The 22,025-nt window shown below is 40.8% G+C and overlaps 1 protein-coding gene across 2 annotated transcripts; it reads right to left on the reverse strand.

Annotated features, from left to right (window-relative positions):
• Window positions 1-8,974: 8,974 nt before the first annotated feature.
• On the reverse strand, window positions 8,975-19,280 carry LOC135540331 (troponin I, slow skeletal muscle-like). 2 transcript variants are annotated; one of them, XM_064966920.1, is made up of 8 exons: window positions 19,079-19,280; window positions 15,792-15,835; window positions 15,367-15,399; window positions 15,007-15,048; window positions 14,773-14,904; window positions 14,589-14,678; window positions 13,104-13,280; window positions 8,975-10,202 (listed from the first exon to the last, which is right to left on the reverse strand). In XM_064966920.1, the coding sequence occupies exons 4-8, from the start codon at window positions 15,013-15,015 to the stop codon at window positions 10,098-10,100; spliced, it is 513 nt and encodes a 170-aa protein (XP_064822992.1). In that variant the 5' UTR covers window positions 15,016-15,048; window positions 15,367-15,399; window positions 15,792-15,835; window positions 19,079-19,280; the 3' UTR covers window positions 8,975-10,097. The 2 variants fall into 2 exon arrangements, with proteins under 2 accessions (XP_064822992.1, XP_064822991.1); XM_064966919.1 differs by lacking the exon at window positions 15,792-15,835.
• Between the last annotated feature and the right edge of the window lie 2,745 nt (window positions 19,281-22,025).

Raw genomic sequence — 22,025 nt, forward strand, 5'->3', positions numbered from 1 at the left:
TCCATACCTGTATCGCTTTTACCTTCTGTGCCCCTAGGGACAGAAACATATTCTCCAGTCTTTTACCACTCTGCTTAAACACTCTCTTCCACACTGTATACACTCTCTCTTTCAACTCAGGGCAGATCCAATTAATTTAGGGACACACCAGCCTGACAAAATCAAATCAAATCAAATGTATTTATATAGCCCTTCGTACATCAGCTGATATCTCAAAGTGCTGTACAGAAACCCAGCCTAAAACCCCAAACAGAAAGCAATGCAGGTGTAGAAGCACGAGAAAAAGTTACACTTTTAATAACACACCACATACAGTAGCTTCCATTTTCTCACTTTGTTATGCTGAATTTAACCAGACCTTCGAATATACCTTTATTATTTCCCACAAACCCTACCACCCCTCCCCCAATTGGAGTAAACTAATAAACAATACCACTTAGGCTTCTACCTTCTTAAACATATTATACACATTTTACAGACAATCTATTTTACAATAGTTATATTTTGTTTGTTTTTAGTCCTTCTTCTATTTCTGATGCCCATCCAGTTTGATTTCTATTTGTAACTGTGCTATTTCACAAAATTTCTGAACCTTTATACATTTTACAGATCCGGTATATTTTACATTGGTTATCTTGTTGTTATTAGTCCCACCCTTCAGCTCAATTCAACCCCTCCCATCTATCTCTTAACATGATCCATTTTGGATTTCTATTTGCCATATATTTTTCAACTGTGCTGTGACGCTTCACAAAAATACTGAACCTCTCTATTCTCATATCTTCTACAGATTGTAAATTTAAGATAAACATTTTGCTAAAATTATTATTAAATTATTGATTGATTGACTATGACTTTTCAAATCACCCAGAGAGAGATATTTTACTGGATTTATCAAATATGGTAGAGAGGAAGCACAGTGGCCGGCAGTGGGAGAACGCGATGGAACTAATGTTCTCATCGATGAAACATTCGATCTCAATGTAGTTTTCTGTTCACAAAACTAGAATCTGTTATGAACAGAGTGGACTAAGATGTGTAGACTTTACATTTTGCCAAAGTAAAAAAAAATAGTTGTTTAGAAGAAATGCAAAAGCGAATTGAGTTATTGCTTACGTGCACTTCACCGAGTAGGCGTTCCAAAATAGAAATATGCAAATGCTTCCTCCTCCTCTACCTCCTCCTTCTCCTCTGCAAACTCCTCCTCCTCTATATCCTCCTCTGCAACCTCCTCTACCTCCTACTCCTCCTCTGCAACCTCCTCTACCTCCTCCTCCTCCTCTGCAACCTCCTCTACCTCCTCCTCCTCCTCTGCAACCTCCTCTACCTCCTACTCCTCCTCTGCAACCTCCTCTACCTCCTACTCCTCCTCTGCAACCTCCTCTACCTCCTCCTCCTCCTCTGCAACCTCCTTCTCCCCTACCTCCTCTACCACCTCTTCTTCAACCTCTTCTATTCTACCTCCTACTCCTCCTCTGCAACCTCCTTCTCCCCTACCTCCTCTACCACCTCTTCTCTTCTACCTCCTCCTTCACCTCTGCAACCTCCTCATCCATGGCCCCCTCCACCTCCTCTGTTGCAAAAATAGCGCATATTGTGAGACAGCAAAGCATTCTCCAAACAAGACAGTAGGGTCCTAACTAATGTACTAACAGAAGAGCAAAATCATAATTCTAATAATTCTATACAGCATTCTATTTTTATGTTTCAATCAATGGATCAAAGCAATTATTTAGTGTGTCAGCCCTTTTCTCACACAGTTTGATTGAGTGTAACAGCACAGCTGAAATGTATTTTCTCATTGGATCGGTGTCCTCAATGTGAGCAGCACTCCAGGGAGAGTGATACAGCTCGCTACAGCTCTCTCATTGTTGCAGACTGTGAATTTCAAGGCTGAAAATCAAAGGTCACCATTGATTCCCGAGTCATTGTCCCAGTGACAGTGCTGTGGTCGGCAACACTAACTCTGTGACTCTCCCTAGAGGGAAACATGAAACACATCAACAAATCAAGAGTGGCATTCTGCATCTTTTCCCGAGGGTCCCCTATTCTGGACTAATAGCACTATAACACCAGTTCTACAGTCTCTAGCTCCTAGCTCCAACAGTTCAGTAATATCGAACAATTCACAGCAATACACACAAATCTAAAAGTAAAAGACTGGAATTAAGAAATATATAAATATTAGGACGAGCAATGTCGGAGTGGCATTGACTAAATACAGTAGAATAGAATACAGTATATAGATTTGAGATGAGTAAAGCAGTATGTAAACATTATTAAAGTGGCAAGTGATTCCATATCTATGTATACAGGGCAGCAGGCTCTAAGGTGCAGGGTTGAGTAACCGGGGGATAGCCGGCTAGTGATGGCTATTTAACAGTCTGATGGTCTTGAGATAGAAGCTGTTTTTCAGTGTTTTGGTCCCAGCTTGCACCTGTACTGATCTCACCGTCCGGAAGACAGCGGGGAGAACAGGCCGTGGTTGATCTTTTTTGCCTTCCTGTGACATCGGGTGCAGTAGGTGTCCTGGAGGGCAGGCAGTGTTGCCCCTGGTGATGAGTTGGGCAGGCCGCACCACCCTCTGGAGAGCCCTGCGGTTGCGGGTGGTGCATTTGCTGTATCAGGTGGCGATACAGCTCGACAGATGCCCTCAATTGTGCATCTGTAAACGTTTCTGAGGGTTTTAGGGGCCAAGCCACATTTCTTCAGCCTCCTGAGGTTGAAGAGGCGCTGTTGCGCCATCTTCACCACACTGTCTGTGTGGGTGGACCATTTCAGATTGTCAGTGATGTTTACGCCGGGGAACTTGGTAGATTTCTACCATCTTCACTGCAGTCCTGTGGATAGGGGGTTCCCCCTCTGCTGTTTCCTGAATTCCACGAACAGCTACTTTGTTTTGTTGACATTGAGGGAGAGGTTATTTTCCTGGCACCACTCCGCTGTGAAGAAATCTGCAGGCACCATTGTGCCAAAGAACACAAGAGCATTGTTCAACATTAGGCTACCTCTGACTTGTGACCTCTGACCTGAGTTATTACAGGGCCAGAGTCTTCCAAGTGGTCACCAGGTAGCACGAGGGACAGCACAGCATAGCCCTGATACACATCACATACAGTACAGAACTAACTGGACATATCTAGATGTGTGGGTCATGAAATGAAATGCTCATCTGTTATTCATTGGCAACAATTATTGTATATATTATTTTCCAATTAGGAGCAACAGTAAGAAAGAATCAGCTGTTAGATTAGGAAAAAATTTGCAGACAGATGTATGATCTTAATTTGACCACCCTGTTGCAGGGAAATTTGCAGTGTATTTGAGTTGTAAAATGGCTTCTAAAGTTTGAAATTTCCACTTTGAAATTTCAGACTTGATTTTCCCTCACGGAAAATGTATCAACCCCTGCAAAAACGTTAATTAACTAAAATCCATGTAATAAATCACATTTCCTGTTGCTACAGGATTATTTTGGAGCAAACTGTCTCAAATTCCAAATCAAATCAAAATGTATTGGTCACATACACGTTTAGAAGATGTTATTGTGGGTGTAGCCAAATGCTTGTGTTTCTAGCTCCGAGAGTGCAGTAATATCTAACAAGTAATATATAATAATTTCGCAACAATACACACAATACACACAAATCTAAGCAAAGGAATGCAATTAAGAATATATAAATATATGAATGAACAATGTCAGAGTGGCATAGACTAAGATACAGTAGAATAGAATAGAATAGAATAGAGCATATACATATAAGATGAGTAATGCAAAATATGTAAACATTATTAAAGTGACTAGTGTTCCATTATTAAAGTGGATAGTGGTTTGAAGTCTATGTATATAGGCAGCATCCTCTAATGTGCTAGTGATGGAAAATGTAAATCCTACATCTGTATATTCCCATTGGATATAAAAGTATTGTTATACACTACAGTTGAAGGGTATCGGCCTATTTCCGTTTTTCACACTGCACCTCCACGGTTCAGTGTCTTGTTCCTCTGGCCTCACTTGCATCAGCATGTTAGCAGCACTCTTTATCTCTCTGCCAAATCTGTTAATTTACACCCCAGCGTTCTCTATTATTGTGACCCCCACACATATCAGATCTGATGTGACATTATGATTCAGAACATGCCTCCACAGCCTTTCAATGTTTTTTCTAGCTACCCATGTTGCCCCAAATATTTACAGTGTGTTTCTGGCCTGTGAATGTAGTGTAATATAGAACACCCCCATCAACTGAATGAGTCACCATTTACAGTGTCGTGGAAATTGCCCAACCATTATGGGTTGGTGCAAATTGCCCAACCATTATGGGTTGGTGGAATTTGCCGAACCATTATTTAGTTGGTGGAAATTCCCATCAATTGAGGATGACGGGGTCTCCATTATGTAGACGTGTAAAAATGATGTTGAATAATAATAGACAACGGTTATCAATCGGACTCCATTACTATGTGTATTATGTCCATAATCATATCCAGTGGGTATAGCCAAGGTTGTGAGCCATGCGTCACCACTCGGAATACTATAAGATGCATGTGTCTAAGTTTACCGTTTTGCAGTTATTAACCCTCCTGTGGTGTTCGTTTCATGTTAATTAATTCTGTGTTCCCGGTCCAAAATGATCGCCCCATTATAGCTGATTATAAATCCATAATAATACATATATTATCACCTAATGTTGTGTTAGATCTTTTATCAACTTAATTTGGGGAGGCAGGGTAGCCTAGTGGTTAGAGTGTTGGACTAGTAACCAGAAGGTTTCAAGTTCAAACCCCTGAGCTGACAAGGTACAAATCTGCCATTCTTCCCCTGAAAAGTAAGTTACCCCACTGTTCCTAGGCCCTCATTGAAAATAAGAATTTGTTCTTATCTGACTTGCCTCGTTTAGTCAAATTAAATAAAAAAGTTATTGTGAACATTACTTCTATTTTCAGTTTTGAACTTCTATTTTCTATTGATGGCCTGTAGGCCTCATTGACCTGAGCTCATACAACTCGTTTTTGAGTAAAAAAATAAAATTATGCATGGATTATTTTGACTATAACAAATACTCAGATGAAACATATTGTGCTATATACAACAGACTACTTTCTGTCAAAGTTTAACAAGGACTCTCTCCTCCTCACCAGTGTCATGATCAAAGATATGATCAAGAGCCTCACTTACAGTATATCTATATATTATTGAAACCATGTTGCAATTGTTTGTGAAAATGCAGACAGGTGTGGTTCCCACGGGGGAATGGTTCCCACGGGGGAATGGTTCCCATGCGAGTTGCCATGGAAGCCAAGAAGGGGAGTGCAGTGTGTGTGCATGTGCTCAAACACACATGCATTTTAAATTATTTGTTTAACCTTTATTTAACTAGGCAAGTCAGTTAAGAACAAATTCTTATTTACAATGACAGCCTACCAGGAAACAGGGGGTTAACTGTCTTGTTCAGGGGCAGAACAACAGATTTTTACCTTGTCAGTTCGGGGATTCGATCCAGCAACCTTTCGGTTATGGGCCCAACGCTACCTGCCGTCCCAAATGCATGTGGGAGCTCTGGGAGAGGAAGTGTGTCCATCTGATGAATGGGCATGTGCCTGAACTCAATTTTATACATTAATTGTAGTCTCACCCATTAATGTCTAATGACCGGTCATTTTTGGCTGGGAACACCACAGGTGTACAAAAGTTCAATAAAATACCCAAAATGTAATGAAAATCATCATGTATCTTGTGTTTTCAGATGCCTTGTGTGGACAGAGTCATGGAACTTTAAATTAGCTACATTTTTCAGAGAGAAAACTTTGATCCAATTCGACCAGAAAACAGCAGGAGGGTTAAGAGGCTAAGGATCAAAGAGCCAATATCTTGAAATCAATGTCCTAGCATTAAATGTGTAACGGCGTTCTTTGTTTGTTGAAAGAGAGTCGGACCGAAATGCAGCGTGGTGGTTACTCATGTCTTTAATGTATAAGATAGCGATACATGAAATAACTTAAATAAATACAAAACAACAAACTGAACGTGAAAAAACCTATACAGCCTGTCTGGTGAACACTAACACAGAGACAGGAACAATCACCCACGAAATACAAAGTGAAACCCAGGCTACCTAAATACGGTTCCCAATCAGAGACAACGAGAATCACCTGACTCTGACTGAGAACTGCCTCAGTCAGCCAAGCCTATGCAACACCCCTACTCAGCCGCAATCCCAATAACTACAAAACCCCAATACAACAACATAAACCCATGTCACACCCTGGCCTGACCAACTCATTAACTAAAACACAAAATACTAAGACCAAGGCGTGACAAAATGACTGCGTTACCCATAGCTCAGAGATGCACGGTTAGAGACCGAGCATATATGCTATGTATATTATAAACAACATTTCACCAAATAATAATTCAAGGAATATTACTCAGAAATGTGAAGACTATGGTTCATGTACATTTAAAAGTAATCATATTTATTACAGTTACAGAAATAAAAATACAATTAACATATGGTACGTACCAGAAGTCTTTACAATAAAAATACAATTAACAGATGGTATGTACCATAAATAAAAATACAATTAACAGATGGTATGTACCAATAAATAAAAATACAATTAACAGATGGTATGTACCATAAATAAAAATACAATTAACAGATGGTATGTACCATAAATAAAAATACAATTAACATTAATAAATAAAAATACAATTAACAGATGGTATGTACCATATAAAAATACAATTAACAGATGGTATGTAATAAATAAAAATACAATTAACAGATGGTATGTACCATAAATAAAAATACAATTAACAGATGGTATGTACCATAAATAAAAATACAATTAACAGATACGTACAGAAGTCTTTACAATAAAAATACAATTAACAGATGGTATGTACCATAAATAAAAATACAATTAACAGATGGTATGTACCATAAATAAAAATACAATTAACAGATGGTATGTACCATAAATAAAAATACAATTAACAGATGGTACGTACCAGAAGTCTTTACAATAAAAATACAATTAACAGATGGTATGTACCATAAATAAAAATACAATTAACAGATGGTATGTACCATAAATAAAAATACAATTAACAGATGGTACGTACCAGAAGTCTTTACAATAAAAATACAATTAACAGATGGTATGTACCATAAATAAAAATACAATTAACAGATGGTATGTACCATAAATAAAAATACAATTAACAGATGGTACGTACCAGAAGTCTTTACAATAAAAATAATACAAAATATAAAAATACTTAAATGGTATGTACTTAAAAATACAATTAACAGATGAGCAAGAAAAATTAATACAAAATATCTTAAATCTTAAGAGCATAGAAAATTCACTGCTAACACATAGAAATGTTTACCAATGACTCCATGATCTAAGTTTATACCCTGCTATTATTCTTCCAAGAGTGTCAACTCCCAGTCCTACTATCTAGTGAAAATCACTTTGCATGGCCCAAAACATTACAACAAAATAAATAAAACTGAACATATATTCTCCAATCTAATCACCCACCACACCTCACCACTTTATGATAGGAGCACCCCGTGTGTTGCTCCTTTCTGAACTTCCTTGGTCCGACGAACAGAATAACAGTGTTTCTGAAACATTAAATCCATAGCACTTAGAGTACAACGAAACATATCAAAATGCATAGCTCTTTATGAACTCTTGAAACAATCCAAACTATTTAATTCAAACAATAACGTTAATTTCGAATTATGGATGCAACAACACACAACCTGTTATTAGGAAACCAGTATCCAAAGGGTATTTTCAAGAATACTGTCACACCTTCTTTACAGAGAATTGTTAGACTTTTATGGTGGAGTTGATCCGTGGTAATAAAACTGAGATCAGCACTACAGTAAATGAACATCCACATATGCTAATGTGGTTATAGAAAAACAATCCTCTGGTTTTTGTAACTGAACTGGGTAACACTTTATAATAACCTTCATGAATAAAACTGCCCTCATGCATACATACCTGGCCTTATCATGACAGACATGAGGTTAAATGTTAAATAATATACAAGTGATATTACAGTATCTAGTGATACTGCATATCCCTCCATACTTGTACTGAAGCACTTGAGAACTCCAGGGACAAAGCCTAACTGGAAAGCCATGCACTCTTCACAGAAATATCCCCTTGAATGAAAAAGTCCAAGTTCCAGACGATTCAAGTTAGGATGCAATCCACAGTTAATGAATTCCTTTCAGCTACTAATGCAACATTGTCAGGCCTACTACAAGTTTGAATGGAAATCTGAACACAGACAGCATTGATCGTTCGTTCCGCACTTAGGTAACACTGCCCTCTACCCTCACTGCAGTTACTGCTCTGAGACTGAGGTGGGCCCTGTTGAGACATAACCCCTTAACCCTAATCAAACTCCCTCTGCACTTGTGTAGAGATATGAGAGGAGTGGATGTGTTTGAGCAATATTCCACAAGTAATACCGGGGTTTGTAAATAGGCTAATACCTGGTAACAATAATTGTAACAAAGCACACCCTGTCATGACGGTGACGATCATCATGACAATGTTATGACTATGTTTCATTATTTGGGTGTTTTTGGAGCCTTTGCTCGTGTTTTTTCTTCTAGAGCACCTGTACTGCACAACGAGGATGAGGAAAGGTATCGCTCATTGGGGTCTGGACCCTTCTATAAAATACCATTTACATTTAAAAAAAAGAGATTTGGTTCTAAAAAAGCTACCTTTTTTAATGTTCCACCTGACCTATCAAATTGAAAGGCAGAGGTACTAGTCTACAAAAAGTTCTCAGTAGACAAAGAGCTATGGTAATATTTTTCATTTTCTATTTGACTCTGATAAAGGAGTACCATCCGTCTTTTGAAATAATGATGTCATGTTTGTAACGGCGTTCTTCGTTTGTCGAAAGAAAGTCGGACCGAAATGCAGCGTGTTGGTTACTCATGTTCTTTAATGGAACAAATGACGATACACGAAATAACTTATAAATACAAAAAACAACAAAACGGAACGTGAAACCTATTACAGCCTATCTGGTGAACACTACACAGAGACAGGAACAATCACCCACGAAATACAAAGTGAAACCCTGGCTACCTAAATACGGTTCCCAATCAGAGACAACGAGAATCACCTGACTCTGATTGAGAACCGCCTCAGGCAGCCAAGCCTATACAACACCCCTACTCAGCCGCAATCCCAAATACTACAAAAAACCCCACTATGAAATACAACAACATAAACCCATGTCACACCCTGGCCTGACCAACTAATTAACGAAAACACAAAATACTAAGACCAAGGCGTGACAATGTTTGAGTCCATGTCTCAAAGTCCATGTTTGTTCATGTATGTATAATATATGTATAATGTATGTATAATGTATGTATAATGTCCTACAGTATTGCTTTCTGATTGGAGTAAGGTTTTGAAATATTTAGACATATGTTTTTACGTCAGTCATTTCACGACAATCGTAATTTACCCACAGGTTCCCAAGAATGTTTTCTATCTGATCTGGTTGTTACTTTCATAAGGACACCATCAGGAGAGTGTAGTTGTGTGAATGGTATGCACTCTAGTAGATACTTTACAGTTATCATTTGGTGTTGAACACTAACAACAATAGTCGGATGAACTAAATAATACATTTGCATAAATAATCATATTTTTATTGTAGTAGAAGGATATGCCACGATGAATGTACAGCAAGCAAAACATCTAAAGCATCTTCAGCTTTAAAGTAAAGCTGGCTTACCTTACTTTATAATTTATTCTCAGGCCAATATTATCAGTAAGGAGCAGAAATTGTCTTCATGCCCTTTTTCACCCATAACAAAATAACATAAAATTGTGATTAGCCTACAGCTTGTGCTGTATTAACCATGCTGAACAAAGAATAAAACAATTGTATTAGTGGCACTGAAAGACAAAGTAGATACACTCACAAGAGATAAAAAGGACAACCATTCGTACATGTTGAATGTCCGGGACTAATAAAAATGAAAGAAACACGAAACTGAAGGTAACCCAATGTTTAGTATTCTCTTCTGTGTCTATGGAGCGGTGCCTTTGGCTGCGTCAAACATCTTCTTTCTGCCCTCCATGCCAGACATGGCCTCCACATTCTTCCTCCAGTCACTGACCTCTACTGTCTTCTCCTGCAGGCACACAGACAATGGCAGTCACTATCATGACAGTAGGATTTCAGTTTGTCAGCCCTACGGCTGGTCAGCTTCAAGGTACAAAAACAAACTGTTAGATCATGTAATTTATGTACAGACTCAGGGAAACATTGACCTGACAATTTAAACAAAACTCCACACAAAACTCCAGACAGTATATTATTAAAAAAACAACAACCAAAGTCATCGTTGCATCACACTATTTGTAAAAACATCTAGCAGGAACTCCTCAGAGTGATCGACTGTGAATGACCTTACCCATTATTAACTTATGGTGATTGTTTAGGTTGAGGCCCATTACTCTCATGATAGTCACCACCACACACACACACACAGGTGCACACACACACACACCAACACACACACACACAGGTGCACACACACACACACACACACACACACACACACACACACACACAGGTGCACACACACACACACACACACACACGCACACATGGACACGCACACATGGACACACACACATGGACACAGCTGCTTCTATTGAAGGTAGTTATGTATGTGTGATAATGCAAATGACTTGGAATCTTATTTTTTGTGGTGGTATAAGGCAAAGATATGCACACATGTAAACAGTATTAGTTAACTATGCAATATATATGTACATGAATAAATGGCAAATGGCAATGCACGTAGGGCTATAAACACAGCGTCAATATAAACATAGAAACTAAACATTCACCTCTTGGAGAGAGAGGAACTAATTGCTTGGCTTGAGAAGGGAAAATATTTATGGCACTCTCTCTCCAGCCTGTTGTGAGAATCTCCAGGGATGAGATCTTATCTGATCTGCCCCCACAGGGTCGTAAATTAGTTTGCGCATGAGCAAGCTTCAAGAAAATCAAATCAAATCAGTAGTGTCTGGGATGACTCTGGATGCTCACCCATGGCAGAGCAATAAAACACCTTAATAAAGGCCACTATGGAAAACACTGCTGTAGCGTTTTCATGCAAAATACTATGTTTACCAATAAAACACCTTAATAAAGGCCACTATAGAACACACTGCTGTAGCGTTTTCATGCAAAATACTATGTTTACCAATGCAACAATTAAACAACTTCTGTAAAAGAACTTGTGCAACCAATGTAATAACAACACTGATGGCAGTACAGAATAATACCACATACGATAAATAATGCACAATGCAGTAATGGCATTAAAGAATGCGGCAGGGTAGCCTAGTGGTTAGAGCGTTGGACTAGTAACCGGAAGGTTGCGAGTTCAAACCCCCGAGCTGACAAGGTACAAATCTGTCGTTCTGCCCCTGAACAGGCAGTTAGCCCACTGTTCCTAGGCCGTCATTGAAAATAAGACTTTGTTCTTAACTGACTTGCCTGGTAAAAAAATAAAAAATAAATTATAGTTACAGCCATACAGTAAAATATTTGGATGAAAGTTATCAAAATACCTTTAAGTAATTAGTGGTAATTACCTATTATTACACAGCATGTGAAACCACCAATAAACCCCCCTGAAACTTACATTTCTATTCATGCAAAACATTCAGAAATTGGTGTTACTGACAACAATAAAAAGTCCTCAGAAAATGTGTCTTCTCCCTTCAGATGACGATAACACTCTGACCTGAGTGGACGGGTTGAGTGTCCAGATACACATTTCCAAGTGCTCTGATTGGTTGGGAATGGCAGGGCCATTATGGGTGAGGGATAACTAAGGTAGGCTGAACAGCCAAACTAACAGGATTTAATGGAATCTGAAGGGACTATAAGGGAAACTTCGGTACAGAGGAGAGGAGCAGGAAAGTCAATTTTTTTTACAGCCACCACAATATATCTTATGGAAATATGGGACCCGATTCAGGAAACTCGGCTTATGTCGCAAGTCACGACTTTACGGGAGAGTCGTTTGAACGTAAAAAAAAATATTTTTATCAAAATTGTATCAAAATCACTGGCTTATTGGTGCTCTTCCATGCTGTCCATAGGAGGGGTGCGTCACTTGAGTGGGTTGAGTCACTGACGTGGTCTTCCTGTCCGGGTTGGCGCCCTCCCTCTTCGGATTCATGCCATGGGGGAGATCTTCATGGGCTATACTTGGCCTTGTCTCAGGATAGTCAGTTAGTGGTTGAAGACATCCCTCTAGTGGTGTGAGGGCTGTGCTTTGGCGAAGTGGGTGGGGATATATCCTGCCTGTTTGGCCCTGTCCGGGGGTATCGTCGGACGGGGCCACAGTGTATTCCGACCCCTCCTGTCTCAGCCTCCAGTACTTATGCTGCAATAGTTTATGTCGGGGGCCTAGGGTAAGTCTGTTGTATCTGGAGTATTTCTCCTGTCTTACCTGGTGTCCTGTGTGAATTTAAGAATGCTCTAATTCTCTCTCTCTTTCTCTTGGAGGACCTAAGTCCTAGGACCATGCCTCAGGGCTATCTGGCCTGATGACTGATTGCTGTCCCCAGTCAACCTGGTTGTGCTGCTGCTCCAGTTTCAACTGTTCTGCCTGCGGCTATGGAACCCTGACCTGTTCACTGGATGTGCTACCTTGTCCCAGATCTGCTGTTTTCAACTCTCTAGACAGCAGGTGCTGTAGAGATTGTGATTATCATTATCTTTCGTCAAACCCCACTACAAGCGGTCTGGCAAGAACCAGTCAGATGTTCCAAATGCATAGTTTTATTCTATAGTTCACCAGCACACATTAGTACACACAAAGATCACTTCTTTAAAATAAACACTGAAAACTCGGTTGCGAGCCAAACTTGCCTGATTTAAGGGAAACTGAAGGGACTGTGAGTGAATGTCAGGTAGAGAGGAGAGGAGCAGGACAGAGCAGCACTATTGCTTGCTACCTTTGGTCTGATGAGGACCCACTAACTATACCACGGCAAACAAAACATACCTTCTCTGTGTCCTCCTTCTTAACTGACTTCAGGTTTGTCCGGAGGTCCATGGAGACCTTGTGTTTGGAGCCCAGAAGGGAGCGCAGGATGGCATCAGCAGAGACCCTCACCCTCCTCAAGTTGGGCCGCTTGAACTTCCCCCTCAGGTCCAGAACCTTGATGTTCAGGTCCTTGATCTATGGGACAGAAGAGGTGGACAATCATAGAGATAAAACTAAAGTTGCTTCAATCTTTATGGGCTACACAACAGGCATCTGGGACCACAATGGAAATAAATATCCAACTTTTTTGTACAATCTCTGCAATTTTTTTCTTATTTACATAAGTATTCAGACCCTTTGCTATGAGACACGAAATTGAACTCAGGTGCATTCTGTTTCAATTGATCATCCTTGAAATGTTTCTACAACTTGAATGGAGTCCACCTGTGGTAATTTAACTTGATTGAACATGATTTGGAAAGGTACACCTTTCTATATAAGGTCCCACAGTTGACAGTGCATGTCAGATGAAAAACCAAGCCATGCGGTCAAAGGAATTGTCCGTAGAGCTCCGAGACAGGATTGTGTCAAGGCACAGATCTGGGGGAAGGGTAGCAAAAAATGTCTGCAGCATTGAAGGTCCCTGTGGATAATTGTCTGTCCTCGGTTGCAACACTCACTACTGAGTTCCAAACTGCCTCTGGAAGCAACAACAGAACAACAGCTGTTGGTCCGGACCTTCATGAAATGGGTTTCCATAGCTGAGCTGCCACACACAAGCCTAAGATCACCATGCGCAATGCCAAGTGTAGGCTGGAGTGGTGTAAAGCTCACCGCCATTGGACTCTGGAGCAGTGGAAATGCGTTCGCTGGAGTGATGAATCACGCTTCACCATCTGGCAGTACGACGAATGAATCAGGGTTGCCAGGTGAACTCCACCTGCCTGAATGCATAGTTACAACTGTAACGTTGAGTGGAGGAAAAATGGTCTGGGGCTGTTTTTAATGGTTCGGGCTAGGCCCCTTAATTCCATTGAAAGGAAATCTACAGCATACAATCTACAGTATCATTTAAGATGATACTGGGCTTCCAACCTTGTGGCAACAGTTTGGGGAAAGCCCTTTCCTGTTTCAGAATGACAATGCCTGTGCACAAAGCGAGGTCAATACAGAAATGGTATGTCAAGATTGATGTGGAAGAACTTGACTGGCCTGAGCCCTGACCTCAACCCCATCGAACACCTTTGGGATGAATTGGAATGCAGACTGGGGGCCAGGCCTAACTAATGCTCTTGTGGCTGAATGGAAGCCAGTCCCGCAGCAATGTTCCAATATCTAGTGTAAAGCCTTCCCAGAAGAGTGGAGGCTGTTATAGCAGCAAAGGGGGGGACCAACTCCATATTAAAGCCCATGATGTTGGAATGAGATATTTGACAAGCTGGTGTCCACATACTTTTGGTCATGTAGTGTATGATTCAAGCAGCACCATGTAGGCTATGTTACCTCTCTGGTGTTGTGCATGACTTTGACTTCAATGTCGTATCGCTCCTCATCCACCACATCAACCTTAGCATGTAACTCCTGACATAACTCCTGTTGGGAAAATTAGAATCAGCAATGAGCTACCCAGCACCCAGGATCATAAACAGTCAACAGGTTTATTGAACATATGTATGGATAGGAGTACCTGGAGCTCAGCAAACGACATGCCACCAGTCTGCAAGGGAGGAGCTTTCTCAGCCAGATACCTCTCCTTCTCCTCCTCTTTATCCACTGTCTCCTGCTCGATCTCCTCCTTCGCCTTGGCCACCATTAAGCTCTGAAAATACATTTAAGTTTGAAAATGTATTGCCACATATGATAGGTAGTTGTCAAACAGTCAAGTGTTATTGCTGTAGTCATAGTGTGGCTATAGACTCACCTTTAGCATGAGCTTACGGGAGGCAGAGATCTTCGACTTTTGCTTCAAAAATATTAAATCAATTTGATTAATTTAGATATAGTCAAATTATGATTGACAGTATGTCTCAATTAACCAGAGTTGATCAGCATTTATGCAATACAATTCGAGCTCTTACCTCTTGTCTGTAAAGAAAAAACACATTTTAGTGTAAACATAATTTTGCATTAGAGATAAAGTGTCTGGAATACTTCCTGATGTGGCAGACAGAATTTATCAGGCCGTCATTGCTAGTGTTTCTTAAGATAACTGCCATGTGATGTCTGACACTTCTCTTAAAGGGGACTGCTGGAAAAGAAAACGGAAACATGATATACTTACACTTGATCCGGCATCTTGGCAATGTAGATTCCCCTAGAAGACAAAAATGAAACTTATTGTTTCTGAAGTGACAGAGACCACAAATCTACAGCAGTGGTTCCCAAACTTTTTATAGTCCCGTACCCCTTCAAACATTCAACCTCCAGCTGCGTATCCCCTCTAGCACCAGGGTCAGCGCACTCTCAAATGTTTTTTTTTGTTGCCACCATTGTAAGCCTGCCACACACACACACTATAAGATATATTCATTAAACATAACAATGAATGTGAGTTTTTGTCACAACCCAGCTCGTGGGAAGTGACAAAGAGCTCTTATAGGACCAGGGCACAAATAATAATATAATAATAATCAATAATTGTGCTCTTTATTTAGCCATCTTACATATAAAACCTTATTTGTTCATCAAAAATTGTGAATAACTCACCACAGGTTAATGAGAAGAGTGTGCTTGAAAGGATGCCCATAACTCTGCAATGTTGGGTTGTATTAAATCATTTTTCACACACCTGCCTGTATTTAGTTTTCATGCTAGTGAGGGCTGAGAATCCACTCTCACATGGGTATGTGGTTGCAAAGGGCATCAGTGTCTTAACAGCCCAATTTGCCAAGGCGGGATACTCTGACCGCAGCCCTATCCCTGGCAGTGGCTTCTGATTAAATTACATTTTCACAAGACAGTTTGTTGCAATTTAGATTGAGGCTCTCTTGTTCAGATATCGGTGAGTGGACTGGAGGCAGGGCATCAAATGGATAAGCTTGAGTTCATTTGCACACAGAAAACCATACAATGATGGAAAGACCTGTGTGTTGTCCTTGTTAATGCAGACAGAGAAGAGCTACAACTTCTTAATCATAGCCTCAATTTGGTCCTGCACATTGAATAGAGAAAGGCGAGAAAAAACCTCACCCAGATAGGCCAGTCGTGTGAGAAACTCGTCATTGCAAGGATTCAGACAAGTGAAAATGATGCTCAGCAAAGAGAACTTTAAGCTCGTTTCTCAATAAATAAATAAAAATATGCCAATACTTTGCCCCTTGATAGCCAGCGCAATTCTGTATGTTGTAATAGCGTTACATGGTCGCTCGGTAGCTCACCATATAAGACACTTCCAGCCCCTTATTATTAATGGTATCTGTTGCTTTTATACTTGTCTTACTACTCGAAAGTCTTCTTAATTCTCGCTCAAACTCCTGTGGCTTATTTTCCAAATTGGCATATTTCATTTCTAAATGTCTGCAGAAGAGTGAAGGTTTCATTGAGTTGTGAGATAGTACTTTTGCACATATAAGTCGCTCTGGATAAGAGCGTCTGCTAAATGACTTAAATGTAAATGTAAATATAACACACTGTGGCTGAGGAAAGGCACTACTCCCAATATAAGTGAACCCCAAATCAATGTAGTTCTCATCATATTTGCGCCTCTTCACTGGTCCAACGTTCCTGTCTGTTGTTCGGTGCTTTCCCGGGTACGGGGGCAGTAGCTCCTCGGCTGCATCAGATTCACAACTGTCAGTGTCCATGCTAGCTGGGCTAACAACAAATGGAAGCAGAACAATTTGTGTCGTCGACAGGTGCAGTACTGCTGGTAATAGCAGTACTACCAGTAGAGCTGGTATGTGTCTCTATGAACATGGGCCTTTTTTAAACCATTTTTATCAATTTTCGAGCAAACGGAATGAGCAGCAGCTACGTTTGGCTACATACAGACCATTAGTGGAATTCTCGCCAGAGAGTAATGGTTAATGTGATTGGATGTTAATTATTTGACTAAGCTACCTGTATTTGACATTGTTGTTATTTCGCTGAACACCAGATGTTTCATTTTATTTTTGGCAGTGAAACGAGGCTACTCAGGCGAGATAAAAAAGCCCATTACATTATCACGGCTGTTATTCTCCACCTTCTACAGCACATTATCATGGTTGTTATTCTCCACTAACTACATAACATTATCATGGTTGTTATTCTCCACTTACTACAGTACATTATCATGGTTGTAATTTTCCACCTACTACACTATCATGGTTGTTAATCGAGAACCTACTAAAGTACATTATCATGGTTGTTATTCTCCACTTACTACAGTACATTATCATGGTTGTAATTTTCCACCTACTACACTATCATGGTTGTTAATCGAGAACCTACTAAAGTACATTATCATTGTTGTTATTCTCCAACTACAGAACATTATGATGGTTGTTACTCTCCACTAACGACAGTATATAATCATGGTTTGATATTCTCCACCTACTACAGTACATTATCAACAGGTTAAAAGTGGTCACTCAGGGCTCCAAGTGGTTTACTTCACCAGACCCTACTACTACGGCTCACCCTCTGGCCTAGAGCCTGGGTTAGGGAGCCTGGTGTCTGGAGCCTGGGTTATGGAGCCTGGTGTCTGGAGCCTGGGTTAGGGAGCCTGGTGTCTGGAGCCTGGGTTATGGAGCCTGGGTTATGGAGCCTGGGTTATGGAGCCTGGTGTCTGGAGCCTGGGTTATGGAGCCTGGTGTCTGGAGCCTGGGTTATGGAGCCTGGGTTATGGAGCCTGGGTTATGGAGCCTGGTGTCTGGAGCCTGGGTTATGGAGCCTGGTGTCTGGAGCCTGGGTTATGGAGCCTGGGTTATGGAGCCTGGTGTCTGGAGCCTGGGTTATGGAGCCTGGGTTATGGAGCCTGGGTTATGGAGCCTGGGTTATGGAGCCTGGGTTAGCCTGGAGCCTGGGTTATGGAGCCTGGACCCTGGTTATGGAGCCTGGTTTATGGAGCCTGGGTTATGGAGCCTGGGTTATGGAGCCTGGGTTATGGAGCCTGGTGTCTGGAGCCTGGGTTATGGAGCCTGGTGTCTGGAGTCTGCGGTCTGGAGCCTGGAGACCGTGGCCCATCCCCCTTCTGCTGACAATGGCTCTCCCCCAGAAAATAAAGTGATGGCAGACAGAGGGAGAGGCGTTCATCGTCTCTGGCGTGGTAACTATTCCAGACAGATAACAATCCTAGCTTTCTCCTGCTCATTTCCACTGGATAACGCTCCACAAATAGACCTGTCAGGCTGCCTTCTCCTTAAAGGGACCAGGAGGTTGGGATTAAGAGGTTCTTTTTTAGAATTTCCAATTCCATGAGGAATGTTGCAGTGTCCAGTTTAGATGGGAACCCAATTTGAATTATTAGTAATATGAAACAATGTGGAATACTTAGAGGTTATGGAAATAACTGTTAAACATTAAAAGCCTGTACAACTTCTTTAATTCTGTTGGAATTTATTGTCTGAGTCAAATGTTTAATGTCACAGTCAAATCCCACAAAGAATATACAATTAATTGGAACAAAAGATGAATTGTAAAACTCAAATCAGTTGGAAACCTGAAAGTCAAAAATACATTTCCCAAACAAATGAATTGTAAAAGGAAAATAAGGAAAAACTATATTTTAATTCCAGATTTTTCTAATAGGCCTATCCTTAAAATGTGATTTCTTTAGATTTGCTTCTGATTTACAGTTTAATTTTGCCCTTATGTAAATTGTCTAAAATCTAAAAAGTAAAAATAAATAGTAAATTACTCAATAATGGCCGATTTTCTGCATACTGAAATACACAGATAATTATGATAAAACAATTAATAATGTTCTGCAATTATACCTGAACCTCAAATTCAAAGAATACAGAAAAGTATTGTCTCCTCAATATCCGAATGAGAGAGGAGTCCGGTCTTACCTTCCTGTGCTGAGGGAGATGTTCCGCAGAGGCTCAGAGTGCTGGGAAGTAGAATGCACCAGAGTATTTAGCTGTCTCCCATTGTCCTTCCTGCCCGTCACTGGGACCTCAGAATAGAACACACCCTAGGGCTGGTCTCTCTTATCCACTGCTTATAATGCTGAACTTTCCAGTCCTACCTTTTGGTTAGGGATGTTGGGGGTTGGGGGTTGTTATCTTATCTCAGTCACGGTGACTGACAAGCCAGCAATGAAAAGTATGTCAAGGAAGTTGTTCAAATAAACATAACTCTGTATTCTATTCTCTTCAGACCATATGATGTGTTCTTCAGACCTAAGTGATCCAATAGGTTGGCTCTGCAGGCAGTTTGGTTGCTGTGTTCTCTGTTGGCTGGTAATGAGAGAGATTCTGCAGGCAGTTTGGTTACTGTGTTCTCTCTTGGCTGGTAATGAGAGAGATTCTGCAGGCAGTTTGGTTACTGTGTTCTCTCTTGGCTGGTAATGAGAGAGATTCTGCAGGCAGTTTGGTTACTGTGTTCTCTCTTGGCTGGTAATGAGAGATATTCTGCTGGCAGTTTGGTTACTGTGTTCTCTTGGCTGGTAATGAGAGAGATTCTGCAGGCAGTTTGGTTACTGTGTTCTCTCTTGGCTGGTAATGAGAGATATTCTGCTGGCAGTTTGGTTACTGTGTTCTCTTGCCTGGCAATGAAAGAGATTCTGCAGGCAGTTTGGTTACTGTGTTCTCTCTTGGCTGGCAATGAAAGAGATTCTGCAGGCAGTTTGGTTACTGTGTTCTCTCTTGGCTGGTAATGAGAGAGATTCTGCTGGCAGTTTGGTTACTGTGTTCTCTCTTGGCTGGTAATGAGAGAGATTCTGCTGGCAGTTTGGTTGTTCTCTGTTGGTGTTCTCTGTTTTAGCAGGCTGGTAATGAGACATCCAGTGGAACAGGTGTCTAAATCATTAAGTTCATGCAGTTTGGCTGCTGTCAGTGCTTCATTTGTTATTGGGAGGTGCCGGAACAAAAAATGAGCCCGGGAGGGTGGTGACCTGCGGGGGCTCTGATGTACCAGAAATCAGAAAAACAAATCACCTTTATAATAAAGTATTGCATGCATTATCACCGCTTTTGAGTACAGGCATAGAACAGTAGAGTAGAGGCGCTTGCAGAAGTTTCACACATGGGGAAAAAAATTGTAGCCTAGTGTCTGGGAAAATGTTGGCCTTTTATAAATGCATTTCATACACTTCTACATCATTTTAGATGATGCAGACTTTAGCAGAATATTTTTTAATACCTCAAAATGATCGAAATGACAGGATACTTTGACACTGACAAACTGACAATCTGAGATGAATAAAAATGACCTTTTCTTCAATACATCAGTAGCCCGGTTCTAGGTGTGTGTGAGGACACATATTGTACAATATGAGGAGGAAATTATAGTTCTAAAAAAACTTTCCAGTTTCACTGACTCATCAAACGATGTGCAGCTCACTCACCGGCAATTGGCCGATGAGCCAGTACCAAAAATTCCAAAGGCCTATTTTGGCTTCATGCTGTTCACTGACAGATTTGCAGCGTGTTCCCGAATGTAGGAATGCCTTGTGATTGGGCTATACACAATCCACAGCTTGGATATAAACTATTGATCCTCTGTGGCTAAATTATTCTGAATTATTTCATTTATTTCTGAACAGACAGCAGTAATTATGGCTATGACAGCGGCTATGACTCTATAAGGAAATACATTATGAAGTTCAACGCTGGAGAGATGAGAGTTGCAGAGAGAGAGAGAGAGAGAGAGAGAGAGAGAGAGAGAGAGAGACAGAGTTGCAGGCTCTTGTACATCAGAGCAGATAGAGAGAGAGAGAGAGAGAGAGAGAGAGAGAGAGAGAGAGAGAGAGAGAGAGAGAGAGAGAGTTGCAGGCTCTTGTACATCAGAGCAGATAGAGCAAGATCATAGAATGGCACGCTCTCTCACCACAGCAATGGCCACTCATTGGTCTATATAGGCTACAATGTTGCACAAACCGTGAACCTGGGCCGGCCCAACAAAAAATAAATCACATGACGTTATTTAAGGGGCAGTGGGATTACAGAAGAGTCAACATTAATTAACTCTGATTGCCTTTACTATCATTTTTACATTGCAAACAGTGACAATTATTTTTCATGTCACTTGAGGTACCAGATCCTGGCAAATGCGTTCCGGAACGATACAGTCCGAAAACGAGAGGCTCAAATTAAGCACTGGTTGCTGTGTTCTCTGTTGGCTGGTAATGAGAGAGGTTTTACAGACAGGCACTGCCCCCTGAGAACAGCAAGCCCCCCCCCCCATGGCCCGATTAGAAAATTAACTGCAGACAATGTTACGGCCTGGAGTTGATTAAAGGAATGCGATCATATCCACCATACAATAGCAAGGGACTGTACCACCATCTGATCCTGCTACTCTTTGATCGGGTTATTGCATGCATGTGCTTGTTTGTGTGTGTGGGTGTGTGTGTGGTCGTGTCCGTGTGCATGTGTGCAAGCATGCATGTGTGTGGGTGTGTGTGCTTCACAAGGACAATAAATCCCCAAGGTACTTAATTGAGTAAATCAGATTGGACTGGTTTGTGCTTGGCCCTGCCGGGATTCTGAGACAGAATTATAATTCAACTGAGAGTAGTTTTGAATAGAATGGCATGGTCAATTGAAGTAAATTAAAACTGTGAGGAGGCCATTAATGACAGTCTTCAACGTCTTAAGTCTAAAGATGTTTATCCGAGTTAATATAGCCTCTGTTTAAATCGTAAAAAGCTTGTTTGGACAGGTATATTCTCTAACACCACACCACTCTATCTTGCCATTTGAATCAGTGGCCATTGCTGTGGTTCAATTCACAGTTGAGCTCTTGTAATCATGAACCAAATTCTAAACCATGAGGCCCCCCATGGTTATTGTC

This window comes from Oncorhynchus masou, chromosome 5, assembly GCF_036934945.1.
Source record: "Oncorhynchus masou masou isolate Uvic2021 chromosome 5, UVic_Omas_1.1, whole genome shotgun sequence".
Lineage (NCBI taxonomy): Eukaryota > Metazoa > Chordata > Actinopteri > Salmoniformes > Salmonidae > Oncorhynchus > Oncorhynchus masou.